This window comes from Procambarus clarkii, chromosome 6 (assembly GCF_040958095.1).
Source record: "Procambarus clarkii isolate CNS0578487 chromosome 6, FALCON_Pclarkii_2.0, whole genome shotgun sequence".
Classification (NCBI taxonomy): domain Eukaryota; kingdom Metazoa; phylum Arthropoda; class Malacostraca; order Decapoda; family Cambaridae; genus Procambarus; species Procambarus clarkii.
The window spans coordinates 23006516-23019128 of record NC_091155.1 but is presented as its reverse complement, the minus strand read 5'-3'; the positions used below and the strand labels follow the sequence as shown (position 1 = coordinate 23019128).

General features: G+C 35.4%; 1 protein-coding gene across 12 annotated transcripts in view; it reads left to right on the top strand.

Moving 5' to 3' along the window:
- Window positions 1–11282, top strand: part of LOC123754010 (scaffold protein salvador) — a 51253-nt gene extending 39971 nt beyond the window's left edge. For all 12 annotated transcript variants that reach the window (XM_069306662.1, XM_069306684.1, XM_069306667.1 and 9 more), the window contains 3 exons: window positions 5096–5398; window positions 6356–6460; window positions 9141–11282. In XM_069306662.1, coding sequence (XP_069162763.1) covers window positions 5096–5117 — 22 coding nt within the window. In that variant the 3' untranslated portion in view covers window positions 5118–5398; window positions 6356–6460; window positions 9141–11282. The remainder of the gene's footprint in view (window positions 1–5095; window positions 5399–6355; window positions 6461–9140) is intronic.
- Window positions 11283–12613: the final 1331 nt, after the last annotated feature.

Sequence of the window (12613 nt, the reverse complement as noted above, 5' to 3'; positions counted from 1 at the left end):
AGGGACATGAGACTCATTGTTGCTCCACATCACCCTTTTGAACTCGTTGTCTTTTATTCAGAATCATCATAAATGAATACATGTTCCTGTGGCGCTGAGCTACTGTTATATAACAGGCTTCAGTCAGCTCGCACTTGAAATCGATCCCAAAAAAAACACAATGGCAGCATTCCTCCCTTGCCTATATAACCACCGGCAGCAACACAGTGGTAACAGTCAAAGGCTAGCTTCTCCATTACTCTGGTTTCTACTTTTGGTTTTTTCAGGTTGATCTGTTTGTGTGGAACTGCAAACTCCACGTTCATGTAGCTTGGTTTGGTCTGTTCAGCCAACTTCATCCTGAGGTCTGTCTGGTTGCTGGTATCTTCAAGTTTCTCTTCATTGGAGAACTTTGTAATATGAATAGTTTCTCCCAGTTACTGTACAGTAGTCACACTCACTATGAAGACATTTATTGCCATGTCCTCTGTGACTTCAGAACTTGGGGAGATTTTGGTAATCAACTGGAGATTCACATCTCAGGAGTGCCTTCAGATTTTCTACCTGCACTGCCACTGTATCTGGTTACCTAGATATTTGACCCAGGTGGTATGTGGAGCTTCTTCTTTTACTGCAGTTACAACTGACATTATTCTGTTAACTAATGCTGATATTGCATATTCTTGTCCGTATGAATAGCAGGGACTTGTCTATGGGAGCAACTGAGTGCCTTGCTTAGAAAGGAGCTTTTCATTTACATGGGAGGCCTCATTTTTGTCTAATGTTATGTGTAAATATACAACATAAAATATAGTTGTAATGACACGGATCAAAATGCTGCAATTGTATGTTCATACACATATAACCCAATTTCAGTCCCCAACACACCAATTCACATGAGCTGAACATCTCTGCCTCTTGCCTCCATCAAAGTGTTTGTATGGAGGGTTGAGGGCTACAGGAGTGCCACAAAAAGTCTCTATGAAATTAATAGTATAATATAAGTGGGTGAAGTTAGCAGCAGAAAATACAGCGATGATCGCTAGATGCCAGGTGACCTGGGAAAGAGGATAAATAAACCTCCACAAGTAGTGACAATAAAGCTGGTCAGTTTTACAGCTACTACACTACAGTTTTAAGAAAGCATTAATAGACATGAAAGGTTCAGGAAAATCAAATTAAAAACATTTACGACAGTGGTAATGCAGAAAAAACTCTGCAAACAAACTAGACATACACCAACTACAGTATTTTCAAATGGCCTCCTTGTTTTTAGCTGATGACATGAATTGAGTCACAATTCTCAGGCTTCCCAAAAGAAGTGATAACTGGCTACATTTTCAGCCAGCTAGCTGTAGTGGAAACGGACAAAGTGGCTTGGGAAGACATAGTGTTAACGTAGACAGTGCTGTATATCCATACAGGCTTACCACTTATCATACTTTTTTTTTTTTTTTTTTTTTTTTTTTTGAGATATATACAAGAGTTGTTACATTCTTGTACAGCCACTAGTACGCGTAGCGTTTCGGGCAAGTCCTTAATCCTACGGTCCCTGGAATACGATCCCCTGCCGCGAAGAATCGTTTTTTCATCCAAGTACACATTTTACTGTTGCGTTAAACAGAGGCTACAGTTAAGGAATTGCGCCCAGTAAATCCTCCCCGGCCAGGATACGAACCCATGACATAGCGCTCGCGGAACGCCAGGCGAGTGTCTTACCACTACACCACGGAGACTACTTGCTTATCCTATACTTCAGTGTCCAAAGAGAAGAAATTAGTTGAGAAGTAGTAAGGAAGGCACAAATTGTAGTGATCAGACAAAAATGGAAGAAAATCTCTAATAATTTTTGTACATAAATAAAGGGGAAAGAGCATGAAGTTAGAAAGGGGCCATAGAAGAACACATTCTTAACAAAAAATTGTAGGTGTAGTGGACCAGCCTGTCCCCTTGAGTTGTCACTCGCAGCGGAAAAAAATATAACGTATTAAATTACCCAAATGAAACCTTAACCTAGCTGGTGGACCCATATTAGAAAATGTGGTTGTTAGTACTACTATTATTTATAGTACGCCATATTTTGTCCATTGAAAAATTTGCCGACAAAATGCAATGTACAGTATTATTCAAGAGGATTCCAAGGCTCAAATCCCACAAAATTGCAGATTGACAAGGAAGAGAAATTGGGGGTCACTAATAGAGATCTCTCTTGAAGGAAGATAGGGAGAAGTTGAAATAAACCTTGATGAATGAAAACAGTTAAATGAGAGTACAAATAAAAAGTACAAAATATATTTTCTTTAAAATGATAGAGCTCATGGAGCCAATGAAATGTAACATATAGGCTTACAATTTAAATTAATAGAGAGAGGCCTAGAAAAACACAAACTCATGAAATTTTCGTATACAGTATTAGCATAGATGGAGTGAGTTTGAAAAAATTATTGCTATATGATATAATAAAGCAGATATCACTGGATATTTATTTATTTACTTATATATACAAGAGTTCTTATATTCTTGTATAGCCACTAGCATGCATAGCTTTTTGGGCAGGTCCTTAATCCTATGTTCCCCGGAATACGACCTGAAAAATCGTTTAACAACCAGGTAATCATTTTACTGTTGGGTTAAACAGAGACTACAGTTAAGGATTGGCGCCCATGTAAATCCTCCTCGGCCAGGATACGAACCAGGACAATGCGCTCGTGAAATGCTAGGCGAGCGACTTACCACTATGCCACTGGGACTGCAAATATTGTTGCATTGATGAATGATATTGACGGGGTGGGGCACTGACGGGGATATTGTTTCACTGGTGGAAACAAAAGTGGAGGAGAGAATTCTAAATGAGCTATGACTTCTGAGAAGATGTATAACACAGAGACAAGGTGAAAAAACAGTACATGTATTGGTAAAAACATTTGCAGTATTTTACCAATACCGCAAGTAAAATACTTTGTAGTATTTTTCCAGAACTGCAAATGGAGGTATTGCAGTATTGGTAAAAAGACACGAGCATAAGTAAATTAATTCTCAGTGACTCAAAAACTGTGTAGATATTACAGCACTGGGTATACAAATACAAAGTTAGACTAATTATTATAATCATAAATACTTACAGCCCCACCAGCAAGTACAGTACAGTAACACATGGACAGGAGAGATACTTTTAATATCAACTTATTAGAATGGGAGGCTTATAAACCAAGAATGGAAGATATGTACAGGCAAAATCATGCACCAGTATATTAGGCAGACCCCGCATGCAAGGGAATGAAATGTCCCATTATTACTGAATCTCCTATTCACCAGAAAGAATGGAATGCATTAGAAAGTGATGTGGTGGAAGCTGACTCCATACACAGTTTCAAATGTAGATATGATAGCACCCAATAAGCTCAGGAACCTGTACACCAGTAGAGTGATGGTTGAGTGGTGGGGCCAAAGATCCAAAGTTCAACCCCTGCATGCACAACTAGATGAGTATACATTTCATGATCAACATTTGTGAGACTGAATTGAATATGTAGCAGTGGTGTGGTGTCCATATCTCAAGAAGCATATCGATAAACTTGAAAGGGTGCAAAAGCATGCTACTTAATGGCTTCCAAAACTGAATAAGAAATATAAGGAGTGGATGGACATTTTAAATACATGTAATGTACAGTGGTATCTTTATTTACGAATTAAATCCGTTCCCAGAGACAAAAATTCTAAAAAATTTGTAAACTGAAACAAATTTTCCCATAAGAAATAATGTAAATTGAATTAATCTATTCCACACTCCCAAAAATATTATCTTCATACATTTTATATATAATACTACTACTCATATTTTGTACTACAGTACAGTATATCTTACCTTTATTGAGGACTCTTGTTGGCATATGGAAGACGGTGAGGAAGCCCCCTCTCTTTGCACCAGGAGGAGAAATGTTAGTGTTTGGAAGGGAAATCCTCTTCCATTATAACATCAGGCAGTAATGACATTTCTCTCCTATGTTTTGCAGGCATACCAGTAGGACCTGGTTGTGGCTCACTGCTTGCTTGTCTTACTAAGAATCTGCCTATAGACATTTGTTTTTCCCTATGCCTCACAACACTATGAATACCAATTCTTTTTCTAAATTTCTCAAACTGTCCCCTGCTCGCCTTAAATGCTTTAATATATGCATTGCTCATTCCAGGAGGTTTCTTTATAAGATCTTCATCCAATAGCTTTGCTTTTTCACAAATGAAATGAACCTCTGAAATGCTTTCAGAGACCCATGGCGTGATATATAATAAGAACTTTTATGTTCAGAAATCAAAAAAGTACAAAATCAATGAAATTCTTCACAAAGAATTCAAGCGCGGTCGTCACTAAGCAGGAAACACTGTTAAACTGAAGTGCGCCACGCATTCGGTCGGCCCATACATGTATAGTATCAACAAACTCACCAAGCAAGGTAAAGTTCATAAACCGAGTCAAATTTTACAAAGAAATTGAGCTCGTAAACCGAAAAATTTGTAAAGAGGGGCATTCGTCAACCGAGGTTCCAATATACAGTACTGTATATCAAAGCTGGAATGAACACAGAAGTCAAAGATTAACTTTTGAAACCTGCAACTTCAAGAAACAGAGGCCATAGATTTAAGCTCAGGAAACAAAAAATATATAAACGTTCTATTTTGAAAACAGAGTTGTGGACTTGTGGGATCAATTTAAGTGAGGAGGTTGTGGATGCCAAAACAATCTAGCAGTTTCAGAGCATCATAAGACAAAGATTACAGGGAAGATAAGACACCACGAGTGTAGCTCTCATCCTGTAACTGCACTTAGGTAGTTACATGTACAGTATACACACATACAATAATAATCTTTCATTTTCACTTCAGGAAGACATGTAACATTTTAAGATTTCTCTATACTATGTACTGGGTAAATATTTACAACTAACAATCTATATTATTACCTTAAATGGTGTTATAGGTTAATTTTATCTTTCTCTTTGTAATTTTCAAATGCTCAATTATTTGAGAATATTCCAAGTTCAGTGAACTATAGAGATGTGTTAAGTGATGTGTCTGCTAGTGAATACATGCCATGGCAATCTTTTCATTATCTTTACAGGAGGAGAGTATATCATTTGTAGTGTATATAAGGATCCACGGACCAGTTTAGATACAGTGCTATCCTTTTTCTGCCGCTTTCAAAACTTCAAAAACATACAAGACAGTTCAAGACGATGTCCATAATCACAAGTAAAACCTTGCTAGGGGAGAAAAGAGGCAAGAACTTGTAACCAGCAATGGGGTTGGATTGGTATGCCGAGTCATCTGCTATATGGAAGTTGTTCAAGACAATTTTACAAAAATGGGAAAAACACTGCATTACTCTTCATTCATTAGCAGATCAAATTATGGGACTGGAAAGGTAATGTTAATACTGTTCAATTGATTGGAAACAATATTTAGGAAGTTATATTGGTTTACTGTTATATTATATATTCATTTACACCGCTTTTGAACGGTGTCTTACATGTGCTTTACATGCTGATAGTTACAGGGGCATTTTTGTCTAAATAAATACTGTATGGCTTTAAACACGTACAATTCCTTGTAATCACTTGCATGTACACTCACATGCAGTTATAGAATGCGTACATACTCTTGTCTTGTATACAGTATCACTTCCTTAAACCATATACAGTACTCTAATGCGTTAAATTTATCAATTATGCCTATATTTTATTAGGCAACATGTATAATATAACAACTTAATTATATGGTTGCATATAATAATATTCTTGTTATATGCAGCATAAAATATATGCTGCATATCTGATTTATATGAAATTCTAATTCTGTGTTGATGTTTTCTCAAGTCAATAGACTTGAGTGGACTAATTGAGACTGGTTCTGTTTTATCAAGATTTTTTGCCATTTTTTGCTATTCATTGCAAAATATTTAGTTTTCCAGCCTCAATTCATAGATATGTGCAAATGATTAATCTATAATGCTGTACAAAAAAAGGAATCATACTGTAATTGAATTATGTTTATTCAATAAATATTGAAACTAAAGCATAATTTGTACATGAAACCATGAGCTGTGCTTTTGTGTGGCATTGGGTCATGTGGTAGAACAGCGGAGGTTTCCTTAGCCCCATTCACTTACGAGGTGCACTTTTCAATTATTCTCCATCATCCTAAAACAATAGTCAAGTGATATGAGGATGTTTTGTATACAATACAGTAAAATATTAATGTATCATTAGAATGCAAATATAAACTTAGCAGATGATGCATTAATATCGTATTGAAAGAGCAAACAAAAATTCATCTGTACTGTATTAGCAATCTGTTAAAATATATTTTAATAAATTTACAGGTGTGAAAAGGATGGCATCAATGTACCACAGGAAACATTTTTAGCAGTCCAGATTACCATAGAGTCCAAGATAATGGAAGAGCTGCAGAACCTTGTGGGGAATATGTGAGTGTTTTATAGTCCTGTTCGTAATATATAAAAATCTTGTTTAAAAATTCTAAGACCTGAATACATTGCTGCTTGAAATTTTAATATGAGTTATAATCATTTTCCCAGCAATCATGTAATGCAATATATTTTTATCAGGCTATAATTTTACCAAATTATCACCGATATCTTATTTCCTGTGAAAGACCCCTTTCTTTGAGAAGTTGTCCTCATTTAAAATCTAAAGATATTTCAAACCACTTGAAATGTGAGTGTAGCCAAAGAATGTCAAAAAATAATGAAGAACATAAATATAAGAGTGTGTATGTGTACAATGGGTGTGTACAAATGGCACTGTAAAAAGATGTATACTTACTCACAACTTCAAATAAAATTATTCAGATTTTATGAAGTGTTAAGCATAATTAACTGGTGCTCTGCTAGAACTTACTAAATTCTATATTATATCCTGCCCACCCTGCTCCTTTCGTCTTTGTAGTTTTTTCTTAAGTGAGGGGGGGGGGGAGGTTCTGGTGACTCAAGACTGGGGAGGACATCTGTAGAAGAGCTATTTATTTTATTTGACCTGGGCTGTTATTAATGGCAATTGGGCACATCACAGTTTAGGTAGTTTCCCAGAGGCAACAATTATTTTCCTTGTTTACTACAGGGCTAGCACTTTCTTTCAAGCAGTCACTTGCTTGGTTGTACCTAGCTTATCTGGTAAATGTTCTCTCTTGATTTTGAGTAGATCTCTGATCCCCAGACTACTTCCAGCACATAGAGTAAGTTAGATTCTGATCCTGGCTCTCGATAGCTTAAAGTGTGTCACATAGGCCTGGTGCAACCTCCTAAGTTCAGGAAACTACTTAGAGGCCCATCAGAAAAGGGCATTTTCATTACATTCCATGTTGATTTGCCTTTTCTCTACTTTGATTTGTATTACTTTCCCTTTCTAGGCTTGACCTTAGTAGCTCCCCGGTGCATTGGGGAGGCATTTAAACAGGCATTCCAAACATGAGAACTAGAATCTGTTGTGCTTATAGTGGTGAGGGAAGCATGGGATTATAAGATGATCCAAAATTGAATATAACCACCCAGAAAGTACAGATGAAACAAAATAAAATATGATTATAGGTTAAAGAACAAAAGAATCGGTAGTTTTCCCATTGTCAACCAATCATACATTGGTTCCCAAGTGCACCAGCAAGTAGCAGCTCGGGTTACCCAGTGGTCTAGGCCAAGGGCCAAGAGTCGGAAGGGAAAAACAGAGATGTAGCTTGGCAGGACCCCATATTAGCAGAGAAAAGGACATGAATGTCAGATGGGGGTTGCCAAAAAAGAACACACACTGCAGCAAATTGCTGAGATGTAGGACAAATATTCAGCTCAGTTGAGGTTTCTGGAGCAAAAATGGGAAAATAATTTCAAGAGCCTGGGGGGCCAGAGGAGTGAATTGAAAACACCGAATGATCAGCACAAGCATACATGATATCAGTTAAGAGACCAAAGTATCACAGCTGATGTCTTGCTTCAGAAAAGAGGATATTGACCTTATGCCTGAGGTGCAGAATGCACTGCTCAATTCTATAGTGAGCACAGGATCATGAAAATGCAGCAGGGTCACCACCACAAATAGTGCATCAAACCAGTAGGGTTGCACAAGTGGCCTTGACACATCCACACTCACCACAAAGCTGAGCAAAAGAGCAACACACTTCTCCAAGCCATAGCCAAACTTCCAACAAGTATTGCATTAGCATGGGGAGAGAATACATTCCTGGAGGGAACATTTGACCCTCAATTCCCTTGAATTATGAGAACTAAGCTTCAAAGACAGGTTTAGGAAAGTATCTCACAACCTTAGAAGGAAGTAGGTGCAGAGGGGTTATGATCATTATAAACAAAATACAGTACTAAACAAAGGGGAATAAACAAGGTAGATAATCACATTTCTTTAAATTAAGAGGAAACAGAACTAGAGAACACATATGTAAGCTGGAAAGTAGTTAATCAAAGAAATGTAAGGAAGTATTTGCACCCTGTATGAGTATTGCAGTTAACAAGCGAAACTCACAACTTCAAGAGTAGATACGATAAAAAACTCAGACATCAGAAAAGTTTAAAAATTCATCAGGTACAAAAATGCTTGCAGGCAAGGGTTAAACAGCTAGACCTCATTTCCCTGTAGTCACTGTTAAGTAAATACAAGTCATACAAAGGCAAAATGATATCATCTTCATTTATTTTGAGATCTACTATACAACACTATAAGAAATGATAGAGGAAACTTTTGTAAGAGTGTCAGGAAGATACTCAAGTGGTCTGTCAATACCAAACAACTTTTAACATCTCATTTCAAATAACCCCAAAACTTCCTCCATTATGGGATCCCAAAAACCCACAAACTTGACATCACTGTGTGGGTGGGTGGGTAGGTGTGTGTGTGTGTGTGTGTGTGTGTGTGTGTGTGTGTGTGTGTGTGTGTGTGTGTGTGTGTGTGTGTGTGTGTGTGTGTGTGTGTGTGTAGATCTCATTTCTATATTAATAACCAGGTGTTGTGCATACAGTGTACAGTACAATAAATAATTACATTTTGGAGATAATGTTTTGCTCTAAAACATGATATTAAGTATTATCTTGCCAACTGAATTAATCTTTTATTACTTCTCTATAATTTCTTTATATTTGTTTACAGACATGAAATGGAAGTCCAGCACATAGCCATGACCTCCCTCCTTGGCAAAGTAACAGCTAGATGCCAGTACCTGCTGGAGCGGCATAATAAAGATACACCAGAATTCCAGCAGTTGCAAACTATTGATTCTGTTAACAACCATATGGCAGTTATGATTGCTATGAAAAAGGTTCCTCTTCAGAAGGCAAAATTTGATGATCTACAGTCTTTGCAAGAATTTAAGCAGATAAACATTTTGACTAAATGTATTGAGAATGAGTTGGAGAAATGTTTTTTTTAGATATGTTATATTAATATATAACATACAGTACATAACAAATACAGTATTTATGTTCATTCTCTCTCAAAACACTTGTAATGAACAGTATATGTCAAATTTTCCAACCTGTCAGTCTTCATTTGTTGCAAATTTACAGTGGAGGTTTCAAAACTTTTTTTCATAAAAGTAAAGCAATGATAGTTGCTTTACTAAAACAAATATGCAGGAAAGAAAGAAAGGTTGCTTTAATAATGTCAAGTATGTACACACACAATGGTTTAAAAGTTATTCAATTAGCAAGTAACAATATTAAATAGGACATGAACTGTCTTTGGATGTTAAAATAAAGTTTTTACGGGATAACATTGGTAACTAAACATAGTGAAGGCCAAATAATTTTGCTGTGTTGAAGGAAACTTCAGTTTTTTATGGTTGCTTTTAAATGCATAAATAGGTTTGGCAGTGAATCCTATTATGTGCACTGATAATCATATATATTCACATAATCAGTGGTTGTTATGTATTATACAGTTTGATATGGATAAAAAAATGCTTTTAGCTGCAAAAGCCATGGTATTTGAAATCTTGGAGTGCTTTCAATTGTTTAAATTATAAGAAATCAAATAATTTGTTGATATGATTAGTGTATGTGGTTTGCTGAAAACAAAATTAAGAAAATAAATGTTCCTAAGAAATATTTAAATTCTCAAAAGTTACTTCCATATCTTTTGCTGCTTGTTCCTCTATTTGTAAAAAAAAAAAAAAAAAATAGGTACATTTATAATGATCTTCTGATGATAGCAGATGATTAATCATAAATTATCATGAATTGTTGATAACATAGGCTTTGTTGATGACTACATGAAAATGTTACATCTTCAATACCTGAACCAAAATATAAAATAACAAAGAAATATGGTTGCCATGTGCTTCAAAACTTATTGTGCAAGTAAAGGGAAGCAGCAAATGATGTGTGATGATTGATACTCATAAATATTATCTCAATGATGAATAGAAAATGTCTATTTAAAAAATATTAATAATTATAATTGGAGTCAGATGTTACTTTCATTACAAATAAATCTCCTCTTGAAGCTCAAAAGTTAAACTTATAATATATTCATTGAAAATTAAGTCTGTTATAATATGGCCAGTGACGATTTAAGATTAGGTAACAGATTTTAAATATTGTATCAATATTAGATCTAATATCCAATGTCCATGCAGTGTTTGCATGAGAGCAAATGAACTGCAAAAATTTTTTATTTCTTTATTTTTGTAGAAATTCTGATGCATTGAAACAGCTAGATAATGAATAATTAGATGCAGTTTTTCATTGCTCTATTTTTTGATGAACAATAGCAATTGCTCTACATTCTTAAGATGAAAAAAATGTTGATACACTTGTTGAGAGTTTCACTAATAATCATCAGAGTATTTATATATATATATATATATATATATATATATATATATATATATATATATATATATATATATATATATATGTATAATATAAAGTAAGTTACTGTATATTGCTTTTATTTTCATTGTTGGGGAATCCACTAAGCATTGAATTTTCTACATATAAAAGGTCTTATGTGGAGAGCACATTTTGTGGGAAATTCAGCTTCTGTAAGTCTGCAAATTTTAATGTTAATTATGTTATAAGAGGTTTCTTTGATGTATTTTAAATATAATAGAGGTGTGGTTTGAGCATAAAAAATGTATGGTGCTGTTTTTATTAATACATACACTTGAATATCTTTGATGCCTTGCTCCCTCCTGGAGTTATCCTTCAGAGGGGAATGTAACCATAAGTCTCCAAGAGTTCAGTGTATTCATCATAATGATTTGCTCACAATAATAATTGTCACAAAGATTCTTGTTTTTAATTTTATGGTCATACATATTTGTCTCAGTGTTGTGAAAAACAGACAGTTGATTATTAAAAAAAATGAAAGTGAAATAGTACTTTTAAAATTGGGAACAGTGCTAAATGATACCAATACTGTACTGAGGCTGAATTATTGGAGATACCAAGATACTATGAAGAACCAGATCTGTGTAAGAAAATAAATTGAGAGAATATATTGGAGTAAAAAAGCAAGCTAAGCAGGAGAGTTACGAGATACAGTACAGTATTGTATAATGAATGCCTAACTGGATATTAAAGGGTGGTGACAAAAAGGAAAATTATGGATATAAAATTAAAATATTTGAAGATATTGGATGAGAAATGTCATTTGAAAATAATTTACAGAACACTGTTACCTTCGTTTACGAATTTAATCCGTTCCAAGAGATTTTAATCCGGTCCAAGAGGCAAGAGAATTTAATCCGTTCCAAAAGGAAATGGAACGAAACCGTTCTGTTTCGGTTTACGGTTCGTAAACCGAAACAAATTTTCCCATAAGAAATAATGTAAATTGAATTAATCCATTCCACACACCCAAAAATATTAACTTGAAAATACATTTTATACAGAATACTACTCATATGTTGTACTGCAATATGTCTTACCTTTACTGAGGACTCTTGTTGGCGATGGAAGATGGTGAGGAGGGGAGGAAGAGAGGTAGGTGTTAGTGTTTGGAAGGAGAAGTCCCCTTCCATTATAACATCAGGCAGTGATGACATTTCTGGGGGACTCTCTCTACTATGTTTTGCAGGCATACCACTAGGACCGTAGTTGTGGTTCACTGCTTGTTTGTCTCACTAAGAACCTGTCTATAGACACTTTTTTTTCACTACATTTTAACACTTGTCTGTAGTGAGGCATCACAGTGTCATTAAAAAGCTTAATGCAATGACCTACTGCAGCTTTTTCTGGGTGAGTCGTTTCAGCAAAACTTTGCAGTTCTTCCCATACTGCACACATTTTCTTAATAAGGAAGGAACAACCTCTACTGCCTATATTCACAACTATTTTCTTAGGATGAACTTTACCACTGACTTTCTTGGGACCCATGGCATGATGTATAATAAGAACTTTTATATTCAGAAACCAAAAAAAGCAGAAAAACAATTAAATTCTTCACAAAGAATTCAAGCGTGGTCGTCACTAGGTGGGAGGCATTAGTAAATAGGTGCGGTGCGCCTTGCCCATGCTCAGAAGAACCTTATGGTCGTCAACCCATACATGTATCAACAAACTCGAGAACCGAGGCAAACCTTGAATATTGAGTCAAATTTTACAAAGAAATTTAGCTCG